Source organism: Salmo salar, chromosome 03, assembly GCF_965601325.2.
Source record: "Salmo salar chromosome 03, fSalSal1, whole genome shotgun sequence".
Taxonomy (NCBI): Eukaryota; Metazoa; Chordata; class Actinopteri; order Salmoniformes; family Salmonidae; genus Salmo; species Salmo salar.
The window spans coordinates 64,951,303-64,977,048 of NC_138293.1; the positions used below are offsets into that span (position 1 = coordinate 64,951,303).

The following is a 25,746-nucleotide window of genomic DNA, read 5'->3' on the forward strand; positions in this document are numbered from 1 at the left end:
ACATTTTTCTAAGTTGATGATCTCAAACCTCTTGAGGACCCCTTCGAGATAAAATCCCGTTAACGGGATTGGTTGGACAACAACCAGTGAGATAGCACGGCGCGAAATTCAAAACAAAATAATCTCAAAATTAAAATTCAAGTATTATACGGCATTTTAAAGATACTCTACTCGTTAATCTTTCTCTAGCCATGTCGATGTCAATAAAAAATACTTATTATTCATAGACTGGAAACGGAAGTATTATTATAACAACTGTAACCATTGTAATATTATCATTATAACATTCATAATTGTAAGTATGTCAAGTACAATGTTTAAATTGACGGTTCTCTGACAACTCCAAGAGATGGTTGCAATATGATATGTTTTTTAATGCCAGACAACACTGATATGATCTTATAAGCTGGTTGCTTAATTGACATTTAGTTCAGTATCTGCTCAGTTGATGACCTTATTACTGGCAAAGGTATAACCAGTTAATTTCACTACAACGTCAGTCCCAAACAACTTATTTCAGTTATTTGCTTTTGAAGTGTCTGTATATTTTTTGCAGATTTGAAAAAATATATTTTTAGGCTTTGGAAATTTGCAAAGCAAACTTGGACTTCATATGCTTTTCAGTGTTTGTATATTTATTAAATACTTTAAATAAAATAAAATGTATTTGAATGTTGCAGTTACTGGTTCTTATCTGTATATAAACACATTAAGGCCTTTGCATTTCTGAAAAATTATACCCACGGCAGTTGATATTGCAATGAACAAGAAATGTAAAAGTGTGACATTGTGGCCCTCTCCTGTAGGAACAGCATAGTGCATCTAAACCAGGGATGGGCCCTCGGATCAAATGTATTTTTAATCTTTAACTCAGTGGGTGTCTCAAGTTGCTGTTGCAAGCTAGAATAGTAGAATACACAAGGTGCAATTTCAAAATTTGGTTGAGCATTAGCAGTTTTTCTCTTGTTATGTCAGTCACTGATAGTCACTCACATAGCCCATTTCAGATAACATTTTTTAGATTGGTAAATTAGTCTAGCGGCCAGCTACATTATCTAAACTTAGTAATCATGGTCGATTTACCGTCCGGGAGGCCCCCATACTCAGATATAATTTAAAAAACATTTCTCTCTGTCCACCCTATGGCAAAATGTGTAGAATTAGAGGAAATTAGCTGTAAAACAGCAAGTTTTCCTCTTTGCCCCATTGCAAAATTTGTTGAATTATATTAAAATGTGTTATATAATTGCAAGATCTTGTCTCTGAAACCTGACAAAATGTGTAGAATTGCAGCAAACTTGCTTTAAAACAGCAACATTTTCTCTATACCCCATGGCAAAATGTGTAGAACTGTACTAAATAAACTAAAGCAAAATGACATATCCGCTGGCAAGAGGGAGGCTGCTAATGTGGTGATGGGGGAGGGGAATCACGAGCAACTGCGGCCCCTCATGATGAGTTCAGATTTTTTGTGGCCCCCATCAGTTGCCCATCCCTGATCTAAACCATGTGATTATACTAATTCCCTTTGCATGTGACAGAGGTCTCATGATAGCATGACACTGGATTGCAGTAATGCTCAATGTCTGGCCTGATGCTGAATAGAAACATATTCTGAATCATCTGTGAGACTATTCCACACCATACCACAGTGCCCACTCTTCTTTTTAAATAATCAACAGAAATCCCCCCTCAACTATAATTGATGATTGTAAATAGAAAAACTTACATGAGTAAGTTTCTTACTACTTTAAGTTATATAGTGATCTACTTCTGCTGAGGGAATCTTCTTAAATTCCATTAGATGTTTAAATAATTTCTGTTAACATGAACATTTATCATGACTACAAGTAAACCAATATCTTGAGACCATTAGAAACTGTATTCAACTTTGGGAAGTTTGCTTGTGTTGATCCATAGAATAAATAAACATAGGCTACCACATACTAGTCCAGCTTTTTTCTTTTTTTCCCCCTTAAATACATTTTATTACTTTAAGAATAACTGAGAAATGCATCAGCAATCTCTGTACATTTAGTTTTATTGTTTTCCCTTGGGTTTGCTCCAAAAAATGAATGATGAACTGGGCTGAAGAATATGATGATGCCTCATAGTGCACTTGAAACCCCAAATAATATGATTAGTCCATTGGCATCCTTCAGTTTGCTTCTCTAATATGCTTCAATGTTAAGTTCCTTAGGACTTCTTGTCGTCTCCAGATCCCCATTTTCATGTTCCTGTTCTAGATCACAGTTTTTCACTGTCAATAATAGAGGCACATTAGAAATACTGCCACTTTCCAAGGACTGTGTCTTTGATTGCATCAACAAACTGAACTGGCACCCAGTAGACCCAATACTGAGAGGCTTCTGTTGGACCCAACTGAAATGCCTAGGAAAGTGAATGATAGAAAATTAATTGTACCATAAATGACAGTAAGATAGTATTTTGTCAAAAGTAGCTAAGTAATGTATGTGTTTATGGAAAAAAACATACATTACATCAACTGTCAATCTGGCTTGTGCAGTTTGTAGTAAGGAAACGTGTTACCATCATGTGATAATCCTCATGGCCTTCAATGGGTTCAGTCACCACATGTTTGATGGAGCCCATTGGGATTTTCTCTGTCCTCTCTGTAGGAGAATATACACAGATAAGGGTGAGTGCCATAACACTTTTTCCTTATACACAATCCAATTAAACCAGGGGGTCATCTCACCCTTAGTTCCAATCCACAGTTGATCTTGTTCCAGTTTGAAGGTGAGACGAACTTTTCCACCAGATTTGTTGTACATTCCGGCTAAAGGCACTGTTGGTAAGCGTTCCTGTGTAACAAATGAGAGATCACTTGCTGGTCATTAGTGGAAGAACAAGGAAGTAATTCACAACGACCCATCTCCAAGCTCCTGACCGTGATACAGTGTTCCAGTGGAAATATCTCTGAGAAAAATACATAAACAGGGCAATATACAATGAGTATACAAAACATTAGGAATACCTGCTTTTTCCATGACATAGACTGACCAGGGGAATCCAGGTGAAAGCTATGATCCCGTAATGATGTCACTTGTTAAATCCACTTCATTCAGTGTAGATGAAAGGGAGGAGACAGGTTAAAGACGGATTTTTATGCCTTGAGACAATTGAGAAATGGATTGTGTGTGTGCCATTCAGAGGGTGAATAGGCACGACAAAAGATTTAAGTGCCTTTGAACGGGATATGGTAGTAGGTGCCAGGCGCACCGGTTTGTGTAAAGAACTGCAACGCTGCTGGGTTTTTCACTCAGTTTCAACATGTGTATCAAGAATATTCCACTACCCAAAGGACATCCAGCCAGCTTGACACAACTGTGGGAATCATTGGAGTCAACATGGGCCAGCATCCCTGTGGAAACCTTGTAGAGTCCATGCCCCAAAGAATTGAGGCCATTCTGGGGGCAAGGGACAGGGGGCTGCAACAATATTAAGAAGGTGTTCCTAATGCTTGGTATACTCAGTGTAAAACAACCATTAAAAGCATACTTTCCCAACCATCATTAGGGTTTTGTTGAAAATACTCACCTTTGTTCCTTTAACAGATGGCATTATGTCCTCTGGTTTGCCTTTGTCCAACACCTTTCTGTGTTGCTGAAATAAAATACATTATTATTTTAAGTTCACAGTTGAATAAAAAATATCATAACCTGTGACCATACCTTGGGCAAAGAAGTAGTTAATTTACAAATTTGGAAATCAAAAGACGTTGAAAAGTCTTACTTTTTGCCGACACAAAGGTTCCTTTTTGTTTTCTTCAGCTTTAACTTCCTGTTGAATAACCTCTTTTGGAGTATTTACAGCTAGTACATCATTTATTGTAGATCCAACCACCATTATTTTTGCACCATTTGTAACTTTAATTTCACGTAGCGTCTTATCTTCTGGTAGCAGTCCCTTGTACATCACTTTCTGCATAGCAGGTGGAAGACCTATTAACATAGAGGGAGAGAAAAAGAGAGAGTGGTTGAGAGACATTAATCAACACTGTGACTGTTATACATATCCAAGTAGTTAGTACGCAAGCCTAAACTACTACTTACCAGTGAGTGAATGGATTCGCTCTTTCAGTTTGGCTCCAGTGCCATCTAAAGGAATTTTGAGATCATACTTATTCTTGTTCCAAATAATCTTTAGATCCACCATCTCCTTTCCTTCATCGCTGTCATCTCCATTGCTGACAGTAGGGTCCTGAGTTGAAGAGCTTTCCCCGGCATTATCTGTCCGAGACACAGTTTCCGATACTTCAGCATTCCCTTTGCCAACATTTTCACACAGTGGTTGTGGCTCTTTCAACGTGGCTTCAGTTTCCATTACGACTTCTTCATTTCCTATGAAAGGCATAGCTTAGCTGAGAATTCTCAACTCCACAAGAATGATCAGCCATGCACAGCTATGTCAACACCATAGAGTTGGTCAAAACTCAATGTTTGGGAATAGTTTGTCACATTAGGTCTTCTCAGCCAAGTAATAACTAGCAAGTATGGCTTCATGCAGCTCGTTTGTTATGACAAAGCAGCTGCAAGCAACTGGCTGGTTGACCTATTTGGTATTCTGTGGGTCGTTTAGCTACGTTAGCTAAATCTGACATCTCACATGGCTGTTAGCGAGCTACTGTAGTTTATTTGCAAATAGCGCTAACTTGCTAGCTACCTAGTCATGCTAGCTAAGTTAGCTGACACATCCAAGCTACATTTGCAGTCAGATAAGAGTTGGCTAGCTAGTTAACATAACTTGCTAGCTTATAAATGCCTAATATAGCTATGGTTGATAGCTACAAAATAACATAGCGATAGCTACAACTATTACACTTGTCCTACGTTTCTAGAATCAAATTACAACTTATGTAACAGTAGCTCTAGTTATTTTGGCTATGTAACAAAAACGAAAGAGCTAACGTTATCTAGCTAAATATGGTTGGCTAGCAGCTAGCCAGTGACCAGGATAACCGGGCGAACCTTGGATTATGAAGAAAATATGATTTCAAATCCAATTGACATGTTCAATTTACACCAACACCAGAATTACGATTAAATTCCTAAATTAATGATTTGAAAATTGATCAATTGCACCGCATAGATATGTGGCAAGCATAGCATTATATGTTTTTCAATACCTACCATCCTGGGTCGCCATGATGATTGTGTACAATATGAAGTGAGACTGCTGGGAAACGAACGCGCTGACGTGTATTGGTCCTATGGGGCTTCCATTGCCTGTAAAGCGTTTGATAAATCTCAACTGTTTGCTTGGTTTCAAAAGAAATTCATTTGGCATTTATCCCCACCACAACAACGACATAAAGCTTGGTCGTATTATATGCGATCACGAGAAACTTCGCTAGCTAGCTATTAGATACATAGCCTACTAACTACAAAGAATCTACCAAATGTGCTAATGGTAGGGTTATGCTGAATTGGCTCGTGCTAATAACTTATTGACAGACAGAGAGCGTGCGGAAAAAAAGTTACCTTATGGACTTTTGAAGAAGAGTAGCCGAAAAGTGCTTGTCCAACAAAGGCGTGGGTGTCTCTAGCTCGATTCTATGCTTTTTGTATTTGCTTAGCCATCTCAGAAATGTCTGGTCGACGCAAGTGTAACTGTTGGAATAATCTTATCTCATTGCATTGAGTGCTGTGTAGCGACCTGGGACATCTACCAAGAGGTGGTGCAAGAATAATATAATCATGGCAGACCTCAGGATTTACAACGTTGTCATTCTGGGACTAGGATTTCTGTTCATTTTCACTGCTTTCACCACCTGTGGAAACATTGAAGTAAGTCAAAGAACACACTTTCACTTGTGTGACCTAAGCTGAAGTCGTTGCCTAGGCAAACTATATTGACTGGTAATTTGTTTTGTTTGCTAGAGTCAATATCACTGGAGAAAATTCACACCTACCCAATGATATTTCAGATACCAGCAACTTCCTAACTAGCTAATTTATCTGAAATTGACAGCTGTTTGACCTCTCCCCTTCAAATTACATGTCATGTAGGCTACATACTCGAATTAATCAGAAATATAATATCTGTTGTCATTTGACATGTTTGTAATATATTGACTGATCAGTTGTTTTGTTTGCTAAATAGTCAATTTCACTTGAGACAATGGACAGTTACCCATTGACAACTGCTATCTAAATTTGGTAGCTGTTTGATATCTTAAAAGTGGTTACATTAGACATGTTATAATTGTTTATCATTCATGGTACATCAATATTTATATATTATATATAATTCCATTCTGTTACTTTAAAATCTGTGTGAAATGTTAGGTATTACTGCACTGCTGGAGTTAGCAACCCAAGCATTTCGCAACACCCGCAATAACATCTGCTAAATATGTGAATGCGACCAATAAAATTTGATTTGAATTGTTGTCATTTTGCAGTCATGCTTTGCTTTTTTCAAGTCCATTGCCTTTGACTCTCAAGTTTAAGAACTTTTACCCCATGATAAATTGCATCAGTTTATTTTCCTGTGCATCTTCCAGCTCACATGATGTCCTCAGCAGCCTTGTCACTGGTGCATTGTTGGAGTCCTGGGTCAGGCGCATCTTGTGTTTCCAATTTCTTCATCAGTCAATAGATTGTCATGCCAAAGGAATTACTCAAATTAATAAATGTAAAGGTCAATCTCCACAGGGCACATTGGTAGTGGTGGCAGCAATATTTGAGAACATATTTTCTATGTTCATATGATTCACATTAATATCCCATTTCTCCTCTATTTTAAAGCAAACCATAGTTAAAAGCCTGGACAATGATACCTTCACTGGAAGTGGTTATCACAGGTGAGTTGGATGGTGTTACCATAGGCTAAATATTGGAAAACCACATTATCCCAGCGAAATGAGTGGGGGAGATAATGTGCATCTTTCAGAATCAGTGACCCTTATACCAGATACTAAACTTTTTCCTCTGTACTGTTTTCTTTCTGTCCTTGTACAACAGCCTTGGAATCATCTATGGAATTTTTTCGTTTTCAAATTTGTTAGCTCCAACTGTTGTTGCAATAATTGGACCACAGTTTACAATGTTTTTCAGTGGAATTCTTTACAGGTGAGTATCAAGAATTCTAAAGGAATTACCCGCCACCAATTCATTTTCTATTTGCAGGTCAGTAGTTGATTGATATTTCTGTCTGAAGTAGTTGTCTAGTTATAACAAGGTCATGTGCTGTTGTTTGTTATGGTTCCATTCTTTTCCATAGTGGTTACGTAGCTGTATTCATCACCCCATCAACATGGTCCTTTTACTTCACCTCAGTACTAATCGGCATAGGAGCAGCCAGTAAGTCCGGTTTCATGGGATCTCTCCTTTGTTCCCTCTGCTATCTGGTTAATATTACTACAGAATCTACAGAATCCTTCACATCATTACAAATTGGCACAAATATGTTTTTACATTGAACTGTCATGATTTACATGACAGTTTGGTATAAAGTCATATACACTATATTACAAAGGACTGTATGTGGACACCCCTTCAAATGACTAGATCTGTCTATTTCAGCCACACCTGTTGCTGACAGGTGTATAAAATTGAGCACACAGCTATGCAGTCTCCATTGCGAAACATTGGCAATAGAATCACCTTACTGAAGAGCTCAGTGACTATCAACGTGGCACCGTCATAGGATTCCACTTTTCCAACAAGTTAGTTTGTCAAATTTCTGCCCTGCTAGAGCTGCGCCGGTCAACTGTAAGTGCTGTTATTGTGAAGTGGAAACGTCTAGGGGAAACAACTGCTCAGCCGCAAAGTGGTAGGACACACAAGCTCACAGAACGTGACCGCTGAGTGCTGAAGCACGTAGTGCATAAAAATCATCTGTCCTTGCTTGCAACACTCACTACCGAGTTCCAAACTCTGGTAGCAACATCAGCACAATAACTGTTCGTCGGGAGCTTCATGAAATGGGTTTCCATGGCCGAGCAGCTGCACACAAGCCTAAGATCACCATGTGCAATGCCAAGTGTCAGCTGGAGTGGTGTAAAGCTCGCTGCCATTGGACTCTGGAGCAGTGGAAACGAGTTCTCTGGAGTGATTAATCACGCGTCACCATATGACAGTCTGACGGACGAATCTGGGTTTGGCGGATGCCGGGAGAACACTACCTGCCCGAATGCATAGTGTAAAGTTTGGTGGAGGAGGAATAATGGTCTGGGGCTGTTTTTCATGTTTCTGGCTAGACCCTTTACTTGAAGAGAAATCAACACTACATCATACAAGGACATTTCTGTGCCTCCAATTTTGTGGCAACAGTTTGGGGGAGGCACTTTCCTATTTCAGCATGACAATTCCCCAGTGCACAAAGTGAGGTCCATACAAAAATGGTTTGTTGAGATCGGTGTGGAAGAACTTGACTGGCCTGCACAGAGCCCTGACCTCAACCGCAATGAACACCTTTGGGATGAATTGGAATGCTGACTGTGAGCCAGGCCTAATTGCGCCCAACCTCACTCTTGTGGCTGAATGGAAGCAAGTCCCAGCAGCAATGTCCCAACATCTAGTGGAAAGCCTTCCCAGAAGAGTGGAGGCTGTTATAGCAGCAAAGGAAGGACCAACTCCATTTTAATGCCCATGATTTTGGAATGAAATGTTCGACGAGTAGGTGTCCACATTCTTTTGCTCACGTAGTGTATATTTCACCTCTTTGTGCATATGCCTAATCCAATCCAAAATTCTCTACATGCCTCTGGAGTCTGCTATTCTCTTATGCATGCCATTCATTCCTAACACATTTGTAAACTGAGTTGTGCCCATTTTCTTGCTGTCGGAATAATGATTTGTAAATTGTAAGTAGATCAAATGCCATAGTAATTACAGTGTTATAAACAGTTATCAATATGGGTACGGCAGATCAAATCAAGAAGGAGCACATGACCTGTATGCGTGGTAAAGAGTATTGAGTCTGTCTTGTCAGTTGCTGAGATTTGGACAAAAGTTTCCATGGTTATGATGTCTGAAATGGAGCTTGTTAATGATTTACATAAAAGGGAAATGCCGGGGTTATGTTCATTATCTCTGATCGCAAGGAAAGCAAACATTTTACAAATGGGAGAGCTAAATGAGAATTCTTAGGGCAGATGAACCGTATTGTTTGATAATGTTAGTTTGTGCCAAATAAAATAGACACATTATCCCTGAATAGTTCCCCGATAATGCATTTTGATCAATTCAAATGTCATCAAATAGCAACCATCTCTATTCATTACATCTGCAGTTCCTAATCAGCCTCTCTCACTTACTCTTTGTATCCCTTTCATCAGTGCTTTGGACAGCTCAAGGACACTTCCTTGTGGAGAACTCCGATGCTTCCACCATCAATAGGAACACAGGGATGTTTTGGGCCCTTTTACAGTGCAGGTATATTAATAGTATATATTAATGGTAGGCTACATAATAATGCCAGTCCTTTCCATTATTTGGTGACCTAGAGCAGAAGGTGTAATTGTAACACATTGTTTTCTTTTTCAGCATGTTATTTGGCAATCTTTACATTTATTTTGATTGGAATGGAAGGATAATAATATCAGGTATGTGCATGTGAAGATCATCCAATGGGAAAATATGGAGAAAATAGAGCTAACATTAATGAGAACTCGCAATTGCATCTTTGTTTTCATTAAGGATATGACTCATACGTCCTTCCAATATTGTTGCCCTACTTAGTAATGATGTGTGTTCTCTGTTTGACACTGTTTCCTTTGTTCTTGATGTCCCTCTCAGATAGGAGCAGAAAGACTATCTTTATAGGTCTGCTGGTTACCTCAGTGCTGGGAACACTCAGCTTCCTGGCTCTGAGAAAGACTCTTCCAACAGAGGAGGAGATGCTCAACGAGGAGGAAGGCCAGCCTTTGCTCTCATCTCGCATGATGTTAGTTTCCTAATTAATTGACAGTACTCTCTCACTGTACCCTTATTCCAATGGGACTCTATGGCACTGTGTTGGTGTCTCTGTTTTAAATGGTGGTTATTCATTCTGCTATGAATTTGAATATCACAGTATTGAAAATAAATATTGTTTGTCTTGCTAATTTGATCATTTTCCATCTTAATGTTTGGCAGGTATAAGCAAAGAGCAAACTCTGCAGTACAAGATGCAAAGTCAGAATTCAGTAAGTTAATGTCGCTTCACAGGCACATTTGTTATTATACAATCAATCATTGATCTATTCCTTTGGGTTAAAGGACACCTCTGTTACCTTGTTTATGTTGTTTCACTGTTTACTATCCTGTTAGTCATCCAAAGCAATTCCTTGTGTGTTTCCTTCTCTTCAGAGACGATCCTGCAACTGCTCAAAACCAAAACCATATTGCTCCTGAGCTGTTGCATGGCATACAGTGGTAAGTAGATTGTACTGCACAACCAAAAGTCCAGACACTTCCCTCAGAGGAATAGTGTTTTTAGCAGTGTGTTGTCATCGTAGGACTGGAGCTATCTTTCTACAGTGGTGTGTATGGGACATGTATCGGGGCAACAACAGAGTTTGGAGCGGCAGCTAAAGGCTTGATTGGGATCTCTGGAATCGTGGTGGGGATTGGAGAGATAGTTGGTAGGTTTGTGTTGCCCAGTGTAACTTTTACCCATCACTCTTATGTTGGTGTTACAATCTAACAAGGAACTAGTTTGACAGTAATCTGATGTGATTTGTCAGGTGGAGGCGTCTTTGGACTAGTATGTAAGAATAACCGCTTCAGACGGACATCTGTGGTCTTCCTGGGGATGGTCGTCCATTTTGTCGCCTTCTACTTGATCTACCTCAACATCCCAGATGATGCCCCTGTGGTTTTAAAAACTAGCACACTGAACAAGCCATATCTGACACCAAGGTATTGTTTTAATATAAAACAAAACAATAAAAGCAGGGCTGTATATTGTTTTTATATTAATCGGAAATCATGTCAGTTGAAAACGACCTGTTGTAACCCTTTCACAGTTGAGCGTCTCATATCTGTTTCCTAGTATCTCCATCGCATTGCTGTGTAGTTTCCTGCTTGGACTCGGTGACAGCTGTTTCAACACTCAACTGTACAGCATCTTGGGGCGTGTTTATGCTGAGCAAAGCGCGCCTGCTTTTGCCATCTTCAAATTCATCCAGGTAACCCCCGAGAGAGCTTGATACAGCTGATTGTTTACTAAAACATATGTACCAGCTACTGATACTGTGGTGCGCTGAGTGTAGTTCATTGCAGTATAGTTGATTAATAACTTATGGCTGTTGTTTAGGTATGCGTAGGCCGATGTACACTACTGTTCAAAAGTTTTAGAACACCTACTCATTCAAGTTTTTTTATTTTATTTTATTTTGACTATTTTCTACATTGTAGAATAATAGTGAAGGCATCATAACTATGAAATAACACGTATGGAATCATGTAAACTCAGCAAAAAAAGAAACGTAAAAACGCAAATAACTTCACAGATCTTCATTGTAAAGGGTTTAAACACTGTTACCCATGCTTGTTCAATGAACCATAAACAATTAATGAACATGCACCTGTGGAGCGGTTGTTATGACACTAACAGCTTGCAGACGGTAGGCAATTCAGGTCACATTTATGAAAACTTAGGACACTAAAGAGGCCTTTCTACTGACTCTGAAAAACATCAAAAGAAAGATGCCCATGGTCCCTGCTCATCCGTGTGAACGTGCTTTAGGCATGCTGCAAGGAGGCATGAGGACTGCAGATGTGGCCTGGGAAATAAATTGCAATGTCCGTACTGTGAGATGCCTAAGACAGCACTACAGGGAGACAGGACGGACAGCTGATCATCCTTGCAGTGGCAGACCACGTGTAACAATACCTGCACAGGATCGGTACATCCGAACATCACACCTGCGGGACAGCCACAGGATGACAACAACAACTGCTCGAGTTACACCAGGAATGCATAATCCCTCCATCAGTGCTCAGACGGTCCGCAATAGGCTGAGAGAGGCCGGACTGAGGGCTTGTAGGCCTGTTGTAAGGCAGGTCCTCACCAGACATCACCGGCAACAACGTCACCTATGGGCACAAACCCACCGTCGCTGGACCAGACAAGACTGGCAAAAAGTGCTCTTCACTGACGAGTCGCGGTTTTGTCTCACCAGGGGTGATGGTTGAATTCGCGTTTATCGTCGAAGGAATGAGTGTTACACCGAGGCCTGTACTCTGGAGTGGGATCGTTTTGGAGATGGAGGGTCCGTCATGGTCTGGGGCGGTGTGTCACAGCATCATCGGACTGAGCTTGTTGTCATTGCAGGCAATCTCAACGCTGTGCATTACAGGGAAGACATCCTCCTCCCTCATGTGGTACCCTTCCTGCAGGCTCATCCTGACATGACCCTCCAGCATGACAATGCCACCAGCCATACTGCTCGTTCTGTGTGTGATTTCCTGCAAGACAGGAATGTCAGTTTCTGCCATGGCCAGCGAAGAGCCCGGATCTCAATCCCATTGAGCATGTCTGGGACCTGTTGGATCAGAGGGTGAGGGCTAGGGCCATTCCTCCCAGAATTGTCCGGGAACTTGCAGGTGCCTTGGTGGAAGAGTGGGGTAACATCTCTAAGCAAGAACTGGCAAATCTGGTGCAGTCCATGAGGAGGAGATGCACTGCCGTACTTAATGCAGCTGGTGGCCACATCAGATACTGACTTACTTTTGATTTTGATCCCACCTTTGTTCAGGGACACATTATTCCATTTCTTTTTTGCTGAGTTTAGTAACCAACACACTTGGCATACTCTCAACCAGCTTCATGAGGTAGTCACCTGGAATGCATTTCAATTAACAGGTTTGCCTTCTTAAAAGTTAATTTGTGGAATTTCTTTCCTTCTTAATGTGTTTGAGCCAATCAGTTGTGTTGTGACAAGGTAGGGGGGTATACAGAAGATAGCCCTATTGGTAAAAGACCAAGTTCATATTATGGCAAGAACAGCTCAAAAGAGAAACGACTGTCCATCATTACTTTAAGACATGAAGGTCAGTCAATATGGAACATTTCAAGAACTTTGAAAGTTGCTTCAACTGCCATCGCAAAAACCATCAAGCGCTATGACGGAACTGGCTCTCATGAGGACCGCCACAGGAACTTAAGACCCAGAGTTACCTCTGCTGCAAAGGATAAGTTCATTAGAGTTACCAGCCTCAGAAATTGCAGCCCAAATAAATGCTTCAGAGTTCAAGTAACAGACACCTCAACATCAACAATTCGGAGGAGACTGTGAATCAGGCCTTCATGGTCGAATTGCTGCGAAGAAACCACTACTAAAGGACAACAATAATAAGAAGAGACTTGCTTGGGCCAAGAAACATGAGCAATGGACATTCGACCAGTGAGAATTTGTCCTTTGGTCTGGTCCAAATTTGAGATTTTTGGTGTTCCAACAGCCGTGTCTTTGTGAGGCGTGGTGTGGGTGGACAGATGATCTCCGCATGTGTATTTCCCATCGTAAAGCATGGAGGTGAAGATGTTATGGTGTGGGGGTGCTTTGCTGGTTACACTGTCTGTGACTTATTTAGAATTCAAGGCACACTTAACCAGCCTTGGTACCACAGCATTCTGCACCAGTACACCATCCCATCTGGTTTGCGCCTAGTCCAACTATCATTGGTTTTTCAACAGGACAATGACCCAACACACCTTCAGGCTGTGTAAGTGCTACTCTACCAAGAAGGAGAGTGATAAAGTGCTACATCAGATGACCTGGCCTGCACAATCCCCCAACCTCAACCCAATTGAGATGGTTTGGGATGAGTCAACCCGCAGAGTGAAGGAAAAGCAGCCAACAAGTGCTCAGCGTATGTGGGAACTCCTTCAAGACTGTTGGAAAAGCATTCTAGGTGAGCTGGTTGAGAGAATGCCAAGAGTGTGCCAAGCTGTCACCAAGGAAAAGGGTGGCTATTTGAAGAATCTCAAATATAAAATATATTTTGATTTGTTTAATACATTTTTGGTTACTACAAGATACCATATGTGTTATTTCATAGTTTTGATGTCTTCACTATTATTCTACAATGTAGAAAATAGTAAAAATAAATAAAAAACCCTTGAATAAGTAGGTGTTCCAAAACGTTTGACCGGTAGTGTATCCCTTGTGTGGTTATACTGTAAGAATAACTAGAGTGAAGGACGATTGAAGGCCTTCTTGTGTTGGTGTATTTAGCCACACAAACATGCATTATTGTTATTATATAGCTGTATGTACCAATTCTTTTATTACATTAGTATTCTGTAAGAACTCACAATCTAAGACACAATTCATACATTACTGTGACAGAGTAGTAACACAAAGTCAACTCTTTGTTTTACTTTCAACATGTTTTTGTTTTCTTCTTTCCTTTGCCAGTCCATTTTTGCAGCAGTTGCCTTCTTCTACAGTGGCTACTTGCTGTTGACATGGCAACTGCTCATTATGGTCATCCTGGGTTTCACTGGAACACTCTGCTTCTTCATGGTGGAAAGAATACAGAACTTCTCTGTAGACCTACAACAAGAGTATTAGGACCCGTCATTTCAACACTGGCACAGTCGTATGTGACAGACTTTCATTTCTAGGTTTTTTAACAGGAAAGATACTTTGCACCTTCAAGGTCTTAGCTTTAACTTACCTTGCACAACACACTAATTATAACATGAGTAAATGTAATTTTTTTTAAACTTTTCCAATAGGATTGTGTATGTGTAATATAAGTCGTAACCACTCACCTGATGTATTAGCTGTCTATGCATTGCTCTCAGGGTTGTTATTTAAGATGGTTTCATTGTTGCAAATTCTTGGTAGTGTTATAATACATCATACATTTCATAAGTTGATGGAATTGTTTTTAGATGTTTGTTAGAATTTAAGATGCATACTAAACAGAAGAAATGTTAATATTGAGGCTTATATAATGATCTTAGTTTCAGAAAATATGTTAGTGTCAAAAACACGCTAGCTACTGTATGTACGGGAAACGATATTGATGTATACCGGCAAATTTAATGCTGTGTTGAAATGTGTATAGATAGACAAAATTGTTCAAATTTTGTCTGACAATTCTCAACATCTATCATGCCAAAGCTTACAAGAGCTATCCAGTGATTTAAAAAAAACAATTGCCTTGTAATAATACAATTACTGTACAACTTATTTTCAGTGCCCATAGCATGTAGTAGAGTAGTTCAAAAATACATCTATATGCATTAACATTTATGGTATCCTTTTACTTCCATTTTTTATATTTTACACTTCAAGATGTTGTCAGTCATGCATACTAAGTGCCTGTTAATGTTTTGGCTGCTTGTATCTGTTTATAAATAAAGCAAATGTCTATTGTAAACTTAAAAAAAAAAAAATTGGTTAAAGTAACCTATTTGCCGTATGAGTCCTCTGTGGCAAGGAGAAGGTACAAACACAATCTGACTTTTTAAAATTTAAACCAACAGGTGCACTTGTGCTTCGGTTTGTGTCTTCCAAAGTGTTGGTAGACGTCACTGGGCAAGTGCAACACTTTCTTTTTTACTGGGAATTGAAGTTCTAGATTGCACATTCAATATCAGAGGTTATTGTGTGGGACAACAACATGCAATACACATTATGCTCTGGAGATGGTGCTAAAATACAACTGTAAGCATCAATTTAGATAAGAATGAAGGAAACAGTAACGTTGATCATACAATAAACAATGACCAGGGATTTTCTCTTTAAGCCCATGAATTAGACAATATTCCTGTCCTGCTAAGCATTCAAAATATAATGAGTGCTTTTGGGTGTCAGGGAAAATGTATGGAGTAGAAAATACATTATTTTCTTTAGGAATGTAGTGGAGTAAAAGTTGACAAAAATATAAATAGTAAACTACAGATACCTCAAAAAACGACTTAAGTAGTACTTGAAAGTATTTTTACTTAAGTACTTTACACCACTGGGTACATATTAAAGGTGATGCAGACTTTCAGCCTAAAATATTTCCATTACAAATGCTCACCTTAAAATGCATCTATGTCCAACTTTTTATTACACTTGCAACAATTTAGATAGAAAGCTAAAAAGAATCGGATAAAAGTGATTTCATTGTTAGTATTCCATAAAAGTGATGTATATTTCCTCCTTCTAAAAAGGACATTTTAATGTTGATCACTGGCAGGAAGATGTGACATCACTGCAGTTAATTTGTTTTCCAAGCAAGGTTCAAGAGCAGGGCCCATAAATCATAGAGGTGGATGACGACCTTAGAGAAGCACTGAACCAGTGAGGGCACCAGAGGTCCCACAGTACTTCACAGGTAATTGAGTATTGATTGCATTATAATCAGAATCCTGGAGTGTTCTTCCTTTGTGCTATTTTTTTGTCAATTGTGCAACTTGATCCTTTGCATACAAACATAAAAAATAATGTGTGGTATAAGTCCTGAAATGTACATTACCTATTGGAATCTACAAGTGCTCACCTTGTATTTCTAACACTAACTGGACCGAAGCTTAACGTGCCTGCAACACAGAGAAGTACATAGGTATTTGAGCTATTAAATGGCAATGACAAAAAGTGGTGCCGATGACAGGATAACTCAATGAATTCACATTTTCAAGACAACCTTTGAGGTGCCTTTTTATCCTCAACAAAATTCAATTTTGCAATGAAGTCCGTGAAAAGTCATTTCCATCACTTACATTGCCTGTCCAAAGCATTCGAAGTTTGACATAGCTGTGAATGCCACCATGCATTCCTGCATGCTTGCTCAATATAAGCATGACAAGTTGGCATAGCAGACCTGTGGCTTTGTGAAAATGGCCTTTCACCATCCCTCCGGTGTCTCCACACTTCTATCTTGGCCTTTGTTCAAAAACAACCCGTCACAAAACAGATACAATACCGTGATAGAAATTATGCTGAATGCCTCAGTCATTCCAATCGTATACTATTATTGATGGTAAAACTGTGGCAAACGCCTCACAATTTTCTGCATGATAAACCATCGCTATGTGTGTCACTAGTCAGGTAATCTTTATTCAAGCTTCACCAGCGCCCACAAAAATGGCCGCCTCGCTTCGTGTTCTTAGGAAACTATGCAGTATTTCGTTTTTTAATGTATTATTTCTTACACTGTTACCCCAGGAAATCTTAAGTCTTATTACATACAGCTGGGAGGAACTATTGGATATAAGAGCAACGTCAACATACCAACATTATGACCAGGAATACGACTTTCCCGAAGTGTATCCTCTGTTTGGTCCACCACCCAGGACAATGGATTGGATCCCAGCAGGCGACCCAATACAAAGGCGCCGCAGAACGGGCAGACGGAGCGGTCTTCTGGCCAGGCTCCGTAGACGGGTACATCGCCCACCGCTCTCGAGTAAACTAATTGCCAATGTCCAGTCTCTTGACAACAAGGTAGACGAAATCCGAGCAAGGGTTGCCTACCGGAGAGACATCAGAGATTGTAACATTCTCTGTTTCACAAAACATGGCTCACTCGGGATACATTATCAGAGTCGGTACAGCCACCTGGTTTCCTCACGCATCGCGCTGACAGAAACAAACATCTCTCTGGTAAGAAGGAGGGCGGGGGTGTATGCCTTATGATTAACAAGTCGTGGTGTGATCATAACAGGATACAGGAACTCAAGTCCTTTTGTTCACCTGACCTAGAATTCTTTACAATCAAATGCCGACCGCATTATCTACCAAGAGAATTCTCTTCGACCATAATCACAGACGTGTATATCCCCCCAAGCAGACACCTCAATGGCCCTGAAAGAACTTCATTGGACTCCATGTAAACTGGAAACCACATATCCTGAAGCTGCATTTATTGTAGCTGGGGATTTTAACAAGGCTAATCTGAAAACAAGGCTCCCTAAATTGTATCAGCATATCGAATGCGCTACCCGGGCCGGCACAATCCTGGATCATTGTTACTCTAATTTCCGCAACGCATACAAAGCCCTCCCTCGCCCTACTTTCGGACAATCTGACGACGACTCCATTTTGTTGTTCCCAGCCTATAGACAGAAACTAAAACAGGAAACGCCCGTGCTCAGGTTTGTTCAACGCTGGTCCAACCAATCTGATTCCACGCTTCAAGATTGCTTCGATCACGTGGGCTGGGATATGTTCCGGATAGCGTCGAACAACAACATTGATGTATACGCTGATTCGGTGAGCGAGTTTATTAGCAAGTGCATCGGGGATGTTGTACACATGGCAAATATTAAATCCTTCCCCAACCAGAAACCGTGGATTGATGGCAGCATTCGCGCAAAACTGAAAGCGCGAACCACTACTTTTAATCAGGGCAAGGCAACCGGAAACATGACCGAATACAGACAGTGTAGCTATTCCCTCCGCAAGGCAATCAAACAAGCTAAGCATCAGTATAGAGACAAAGTAGAGTCGCAATTCAACGGCTCAGACACGAGATGTATGTGGCAGGGTCTACAGTCAATCACAGATTACAAAAAGAAAACCAGCCACGTCGCGGACATCGACGCCTTGCTCCCAGACAAACTAAAAAACGTATTTGCTCGCTTTGAGGACAACACAGTGCCACTGACACGGCCCGCTACCAAAACCTGTGTTTACAAGAAAGCTAAGGTAACTGAGCTAAACGACTATCGCCCTGTAGCACTCACTTCCGTCATCATGAAGTGCTTTGAGAGACTAGTCAAGGATCATATCACCTCCACCCTACCAGGCACCCTAGACCCACTCCAATTTGCTTACCGCCCCAATAGGTCCACAGACGACGCAATTGCAATCACACTGCCCTGACCCATCTGGACAAGAGGAATACCTATGTAAGAATGCTGTTCATCGATTACAGCTCAGCATTTAACACCATAGTACCCTCCAAACTCGTCATTAAGCTCGAGAGCCTGTGTCTCGACCCCACCCTGTGCAACTGGATCCTGGACTTTCTGACGGACCGCCCCCAGGTGGTGAAGGTAGGAAACAACATCTCCACCCCGCTGATCCTCAACACTGGGGCCTCACAAGGGTGCGTTCTCAGCCCTCTCCTGTACTCCCTGTTCACCCATGACTGCGTGGCCATGCACGCCTCCAACTCAATCATCAAGTTTGCAGATGACACTACAGTGGTAGGTTTGATTACCAACAATGACGAGACGGCCTACAGGGAGGAGGTGAGGGCTCTCGGAGTGTGGTGTCAGGAAAATAACCTCACACTCAACGTCAACAAAAGAAAGGAGATGATCGTGTACTTCAGGAAACAGCAGAGGGAGCACCCCCCTATCCACATCGACGGGACAGTAGTGAAAGTGGAAGGTTTGAAGTTCCTCGGCGTACACATCACAGACAAACTGAAATGGTCCACCCACACAGACAGTGTGGTGAAGAAGGCGCAAAAGCGCCTCTTCAACCTCAAGAGGCTGAAGAAATGTAGCTTGTCATCAAAAACACTCACAAACTTTTACAGATGCACAATCGAGAGCATCCTGTCAGGCTGTATCATCGCCTGGTACGGCAACTGCTCCGCCCACAACTGTAAGGCTCTCCAGAGGGTAGTGAGGTCTGCACAACGCATAACCGGGGGCAAAGGAAGGCCAAAAAGATCAAGGACAACAACCACCCGAGCCACTGCCTGTTCACCCCGCTATCATCCAGAAGGCGAGGTCAGTACAGGTGCATCAAAGCGGGGACCGAGACAGAAGCTGTTTTTCAATCTCAAGGCCACCAGACTGTTAAACAGCCATCACTAACATTGAGAGGCTGCTGCCAATATACTGACTCAAATCTCTAGCCACTTTAATAATTAAAAATTGGATGTAATAAATGTATCACTAGTCACTTTAAACAATGCCACTTTATATAATATTTACATACCCTACATTACTCATCTCATATGTATATACTGTACTCTATACCATCTACTGCATCTTGCCTATGCCGTTCGGCCATCGCTCTTCCATATATTTATATGTACATATTCTTATTCATTCCTTTGTTGTTGTGAAATTGTTAGATTACTTGTTAGATATTACTGCATGGTCAGAACTAGAAGCACAAGCATTTCGCTACACTCGCAATAACATCTGCTAACCATGTGGATGTGACCAATAAAATTTGATTTGAAAGCGCTTTGAAGGGAAAAAAGTCTTCATGTTTTCTACAATAAACACTATAAAACAAGAATTTCATCCTCAGAAAATAACCCCAAACAAAGCCAATTTTTTTTGTTGAACCCATTTCCCAACACATCTATGACATCAGAGGCTGGCTCTACTTTGTGGGCATGTATTTCCATGGAAGCTGAAATGTACTTGTTTCAAGGAACAACGCAATAAGGAAGTAGGTCTACCACTTTTTTAAATCAGAAATTCAACCTCAATGTTTGCATGAGGCTTGTACTGTTAACACTATTTAGCCTATCAAACATCATATGCAATGAAACTGTCTGACTATTTTACTATTTTGGGAAGCCATTAGAAGAGAAGTCACTTTTAGAGGCTGGAGATTAGTTTGACGACCTTGATGTGGAATCTAGATGTTATTGCTCAGTATTTCAACTGAAGTACACATCCTTATTTGTTTACATCCCAGATGAACAACATGCTTCAGACAGATGAGGCAAAGACAAGACATGTTATATCTCTTCAACAATTAACTGTAGCAGTTTCCCACACACAAATGTTTATTTACAGAAGCTGTACATCCAAAATGTGGAACATTTCTGGACATGAGGCTACAGCATTTTCATGGCAGAATGGTATTCAAACTGTTTGTATAATATAGAAAAAAAACATATGAGCTCAAGTCCCCAAAATAAAATAAATTGTAAAGTGAAGTGCAAAAGTGTCTACCGTATAATCACACACAATGATAAGAGCTGTCATTGTCTATTTGCATGGCTTGGACTGAACAGAAAGCAGTAAGAAAGGGACTTCCAGGTATCGGACATTGTCCTCCCTGTGAGTTGGGTATGACATTTAGAGGCATGTTCCCCATGGAGCTTTGAGGGATCTCAGTCTCCAAACACTTGTTCAGCAGTTTGTCTGAAACCCACTGATCTGGGCTATTTTGTCCCAGGCTCTGTAAAGTCTGATAATCGCCATCACTCGGGGGGAGGCAGCATCCAGGGTCAGGCAGGCTGTGGTAACATGGATTCACATCGTAAATCAGTGGCTCGCTACTGTCCACATCCTGGAAACCCTTAAGTGGCAGTGGCATATCCATGAAGGCATCAGTTCCTCTCTCATTGTCCTTACTGACCGCCTTACTGAAGCTCTGATATCCAGGAACGACACTGATAACATTGTGAGGTTCGGACACATTGCTGTCATTAGAGCCGTAGATCAGACTGGTGTCCTCTGCTGACGTGGTAGTCTCTGAATCATCACTGGCGCCATCACACGGGTGATATGAAAAGTCAGTTTGCAAGAGGGGTGCACAGTTAGTGGACAAGTTAAGGTCTTGTTGACCAGTACCAAGAAATAGCTGTGGATGGCCATTTTTCAACACTTCAGCCTCCCCAGAATGGTAGGAGGAGTTACAAAAGAGCAGAGGCTGCGTAGGAAATGAGGATGTCTTGCTTGTTGTTAACTCTTGAATGGGCACTGAGGGGGAGTAGGTAATATTGTTGTAACAAGACGACCCACAAGAGCCTCCAGACTCACTCATGAAATGAAGAGGATTGTAGTCAGATGAACACACACCAATGTCTCTATTTGACTCAGGGCAGATCATTTGTGTACCATCATCTGTCTTAGGAGGGGCTAAAAGCAATGACTGAGGATTCCCGTCCAAAGGAACAAGGCTGGGAAAGACTTTGGTCAGGGCCTCTTGAAGATGGCTAATGATTTGCACATTACTAGGCTCCAGGCTCATGGAATATTTGTGGGCATAACTCAAGGAAGATGAGTCAAGCTCTGAGGCACTACCTCTTCCACTGCTCCCATCTACTATCGAGGGGTTTGTCCTGTAGAGAAAAGACAAGCGGGCAACTTACAGTGATTTAAAGCTTATTTTCATTGCAAGGACCTGTCTGCCCACACGAATAGGACTGAACCCAAAGACACCTTTTCATTTTGCTATGTTTATAGTGCATCTATACGCTCACCATGATTTTCCTTCAGTGTCCATTTTTGAAGAATCAACATGGATGGAGGATAAACGTATTTTGGGAGGAGACAATACCTGTGGTGGAGAACAAACATCACTAAATGCAAATACACAAATAGAAGGAATTACAGTATGAAAGTAATGAAGGTTTACAGTTTATTTAAACATAGAATATTTACGCTATAAGGCCTGAGGAGGTGTGGTAAATAGCCAATATACCACGGCTAAGGGCTGTTCTTCTGCACAACTCAGAATGCCTGGACAAAGCCCTTAGCTGTGGTATATTGGACATATAGCACAAACCACAGAGGTGCCTTATTGCTATTCTAAACTAGTTACGAATGTAACTATTCTAAAATATATATTTTTTTTTTATTGTCATACCCATGGTATACGGTCTGATATACCACAGCTTTCAGACAATCAGCATACAGGGCTCAAACCACCCAGTTTATAATTGGAGATAGAGCCTCACCTTAGGTACTCCTGGAACCATATACAAAAGGTCTTGGTTTGAACATTTAGGAATATTATCCCACAACTTGGCTTTGAGTCTGCAGAGGGGGGAAATAGGAGGATTGAAAGCCTATAGGGCCAATATGAAGCTGTATGATAACAAATGTTTGTGGAAACAGACATACTGTCACCTACAGACATGTCAGGACAATTTACCTAACACTGCACCAAAACAAAGCACTTGTGATGATGATAACAGCAATGCAACTGAAAGCAATGACAATCTGGAGTATTTTCCGAGATGATGCAGCTGTGGAGCAGAGAAGAATATACAATGAGCTACAAGGTGAAAGTGAAATTAAGGTTTGAAAACCCATGGATGATAAATCTCATTTAATCACTTACGGTTGGTGAATTCCAACTCTTCACTCCAGTCACTGAAACGACCGCTCATGTCAGTATAGGTTCTGACCTTCAGAGCATAAATGGTGTTTGGCTCCAAGTCTCTGCCAAGTAATTCATGGGAAGTTGTTGAGTCATTTTTGGACACCTGTAGGAAGAAAGGAAAGGGCTAGAAGGAATTTTGTCTTTGTGATGTGACAGCAACCGGGGGAATGCTGTAGATCACCCTCCTTTACCTCATCTGTTTCTCCTTTCTTTCTGTAGCTCAATTCGGCAATCAAGTCCTTAGAAAACGGTACATCATCAGGGTAGTTTGTCTTCCATTTGACCAGGAAATTCCCATTTTTTGTTGGTTTCACCATTTGGACGGTGGGGGTTTTGGGTTTTACTGTATAGGGCAATGATAGGGATGGTTTGACATATCAATCAATTAAAGAATGGTTTCATTTCATGCAATATTCTTTATAACAGTAATTCATTTTCAAATAGCAATCTGCATATGTAGATGCAACTCACTGCTGCATTTGATACAGAGGACTTTGGAATTTAGGCGCTTCCCAGAATTCCAAAGAGTTGCATTAAACTCCTCCCTAATAGTAAAGACCATTGGATCAATAGAGCATCCACATTTGGAAACATCATTGGACCTCTCCTTTTCCTTGAAAGTACAACCATTCTGGGCTCTGGGAAATAAGTTGAATAATAATGCAGTTTTGAAATGAAATATGACTTCTTGGTGAGATTAACATCGACAATAGAAAAACTTAAACAATCATAAACTTACATATTTTCTTTGCCCATAAATTTCAATGTCATGTTGTATTCAGCACACTTAGACTTGTCAGTTGTAAAATGACAAACCATACTTTTTTCATTGTCGTTGAAGCATTGAAGATTTCCGTCACTCATTGCTACAAGTAATTAACAAACAAAAAGCTTGTCAAATGTTAATCATGATCAGGCAAAAATACTGTGGTTAAATCTACTTACATGTTTATAGGCTATATACAAAAGACTGCTTACCATCATCAGCTATCAAAGTCCCAAAGGTTGTGAGTATAATAATCAATAGAAACATTGTTGCTGAATACTTTAGAGTAAACCACACAGTATAATTCAATCTGAAATCAGAAAGAGAAAATGTTTCATGTTAGTGTTTCAATTCCTACACATTAAAATAGGCTACATGTAGGCTAAATGTGAAGAAGTGATTATTAATACAGTAATACGTTTTTTGTGGGTCTGCAGTTGTTGTTTTTGTTAATAGACCTAACTTTCCCACTAGTTTCCCTTGATTACATAGAGATATAGCAAATCGAAAGTCACTCACCCACACAATGATATATTATAATTTTGAGGAAGTACTCATTCCTTTAAAAGAACAAACAAAAAACCAATGCATCTATAATACAGTATATAGTCTTCATACGATCTACAGTGGTAACAATCATTTGTTACTTTACACAAATAGAAAGAGCTGCTGTTTTGACAACGACGAATTGCTTACTGGAAATTACAGATCCAATAGGACACACCTTTCATGGGAAGTTCGCCCCCCTTCCTTGTATGGCCACATCGCACGCACGTACGCTTTGTTTTTGTTTTATGGTTGATTACCAACTTCGAATTCTATCGCCAACATTTAAATAAAATTGCAATCTTTTTGCAACTTAATCTATTACCGGGAAGTCTGGTTTCAGATAAAGACATGGAACACCGAGCCACATAGTTTACAATCTAAACCATAGCTAATGTACAATGTTTGCCTTTTTGCTTGAGACGCTTTTGGTCTACCAGTCCGCTTGGGGGCGGTAGCACCTTGGCTTCAAGATGGTTTTCCAGAAACACCGTAAACGTAACTACAGAGGAAGAGGTAGGCCCGTGCAAGTCTCACGTACAACCCGCGTAAACAAAGCAAGCTAGGAAATTTTTGACAGAAGTAAAAGGAACCAGCATTAACAAAACAGAGCAACTTTTTCTGTTCCCAAAACAAAAATCTGTTACGAACACAGTACATTAAGATTTATAGACTTGGCGCGTTGCCAAAGTAAAATATAAATGTGTTGTTTAGGAGTGCAAGGTCAAATTGAGTTTGTGCACAAAGACACTTCCAAGAGGATGCATTCCCTAACAGAAATATGCAAATACATGCTACAACGCGCTAATAGGATCTCACTAGCTTGTACTTGGCTTTGCACACCTCCTTGCTTGTACTGCCCGCTATTCTTAATTTCCTTCCACTGTAAACGACACAGATGAAGTATCTTGTGTTAGCTATACATATATTTGATAGCAGCCTACACAAGAAATAACTAATATTGATAACCATCTAGATGTCACCTTGATACATACATAGTCTACTACTCAATAGGAAGGGCATGAACGGCAACAACACCGGGACACAGTGCCCTTCGCTCCTGCTTGACAAGCACTACTGTCCGGCAACGGCATGGGAAGTGCCTACCTAGTAGCCAATATCAGGGTGATAGTCACAGTAAGCACACACATACAACCCATGAAGCAACAGTACACCCATCATCCATCATTTTTATAAAAAATAAACTGTCTTCAGTTTTTTACCTGAATGTAAAATTATTTGCTTAAAACAGTGAAATCCGACTCAAGACTCATCCTCTGGCTTCAAAACAAAAGTCCAAACTCTCACAGTACTGTAGCTCAAATGTACGGTAGCGGCGTGATAAGAAACGAAAAATAAATAAACAACACTGCCCAATTTAAACCATCTGACAGAGTTTCTAAACCATACTCTTCTGTCTTTGGTGTAACGTATAGCAGAGTGC

The 25,746-nt window shown here is 40.5% G+C and overlaps 3 protein-coding genes across 7 annotated transcripts; 1 reads left to right on the forward strand and 2 right to left on the reverse strand.

The window, feature by feature from the left end:
• Positions 1–2,023: 2,023 nt before the first annotated feature.
• On the reverse strand, positions 2,024–5,684 carry LOC106601113 (ubiquitin domain-containing protein UBFD1). Of its 2 annotated transcripts, XM_014193044.3 has the most exons (8): positions 5,505–5,684; positions 5,154–5,249; positions 4,077–4,364; positions 3,757–3,965; positions 3,562–3,627; positions 2,720–2,825; positions 2,551–2,633; positions 2,024–2,391 (listed from the first exon to the last, which is right to left on the reverse strand). In XM_014193044.3, the coding sequence occupies exons 2-8, from the start codon at positions 5,167–5,169 to the stop codon at positions 2,281–2,283; spliced, it is 879 nt and encodes a 292-aa protein (XP_014048519.1). In that variant the 5' UTR covers positions 5,170–5,249; positions 5,505–5,684; the 3' UTR covers positions 2,024–2,280. The 2 variants fall into 2 exon arrangements, with proteins under 2 accessions (XP_014048519.1, XP_014048520.1); XM_014193045.3 differs by lacking the exon at positions 5,505–5,684 and having other exon boundaries at positions 5,150–5,215.
• On the forward strand, positions 5,521–15,112 carry LOC106601112 (UNC93-like protein MFSD11). The gene is made up of 13 exons (XM_014193043.3): positions 5,521–5,810; positions 6,774–6,829; positions 6,990–7,097; positions 7,249–7,328; positions 9,308–9,404; positions 9,516–9,574; positions 9,768–9,915; positions 10,107–10,156; positions 10,320–10,385; positions 10,469–10,594; positions 10,697–10,871; positions 11,005–11,140; positions 14,375–15,112. The coding sequence occupies exons 1-13, from the start codon at positions 5,721–5,723 to the stop codon at positions 14,528–14,530; spliced, it is 1,347 nt and encodes a 448-aa protein (XP_014048518.1). The 5' UTR covers positions 5,521–5,720; the 3' UTR covers positions 14,531–15,112.
• A 5,530-nt stretch (positions 15,113–20,642) lies between these two features.
• On the reverse strand, positions 20,643–25,732 carry LOC106601108 (uncharacterized). Of its 4 annotated transcripts, XM_014193035.3 has the most exons (11): positions 25,526–25,714; positions 24,276–24,316; positions 23,969–24,066; positions 23,730–23,856; positions 23,462–23,628; positions 23,182–23,333; positions 22,949–23,093; positions 22,760–22,853; positions 22,563–22,641; positions 22,086–22,162; positions 20,643–21,944 (listed from the first exon to the last, which is right to left on the reverse strand). In XM_014193035.3, the coding sequence occupies exons 3-11, from the start codon at positions 24,021–24,023 to the stop codon at positions 20,837–20,839; spliced, it is 2,004 nt and encodes a 667-aa protein (XP_014048510.3). In that variant the 5' UTR covers positions 24,024–24,066; positions 24,276–24,316; positions 25,526–25,714; the 3' UTR covers positions 20,643–20,836. The 4 variants fall into 4 exon arrangements, with proteins under 4 accessions (XP_014048510.3, XP_014048511.3, XP_014048512.3 ...); XM_014193036.3 differs by lacking the exon at positions 24,276–24,316 and having other exon boundaries at positions 25,526–25,732; XM_014193037.3 differs by lacking the exon at positions 25,526–25,714 and having other exon boundaries at positions 23,462–23,535; positions 24,276–24,481.
• Between the last annotated feature and the right edge of the window lie 14 nt (positions 25,733–25,746).

Coding starts and splice junctions, on each gene's coding strand:
- LOC106601113 (XM_014193044.3), bottom strand. Junction 2,634..2,719: donor ACTGTGGATTGGAACTAAGG/GTGAGATGACCC, acceptor ATTCTCCTACAG/AGAGGACAGAGAAAATCCCA. Junction 2,392..2,550: donor ATGAGGATTATCACATGATG/GTAACACGTTTC, acceptor TCACTTTCCTAG/GCATTTCAGTTGGGTCCAAC.
- LOC106601108 (XM_014193036.3), bottom strand. CDS start 24,023: ATGTTTCTATTGATTATTATACTCACAACCTTTGGGACTTTGATAGCT. Junction 23,629..23,729: donor TTTATGGGCAAAGAAAATAT/GTAAGTTTATGA, acceptor CTTATTTCCCAG/AGCCCAGAATGGTTGTACTT. Junction 23,334..23,461: donor CCTCTGTATCAAATGCAGCA/GTGAGTTGCATC, acceptor TGCCCTATACAG/TAAAACCCAAAACCCCCACC.
- LOC106601112 (XM_014193043.3), top strand. CDS start 5,721: ATGGCAGACCTCAGGATTTACAACGTTGTCATTCTGGGACTAGGATTT. Junction 6,830..6,989: donor ACTGGAAGTGGTTATCACAG/GTGAGTTGGATG, acceptor CTTGTACAACAG/CCTTGGAATCATCTATGGAA. Junction 7,329..9,307: donor AATCGGCATAGGAGCAGCCA/GTAAGTCCGGTT, acceptor CCCTTTCATCAG/TGCTTTGGACAGCTCAAGGA.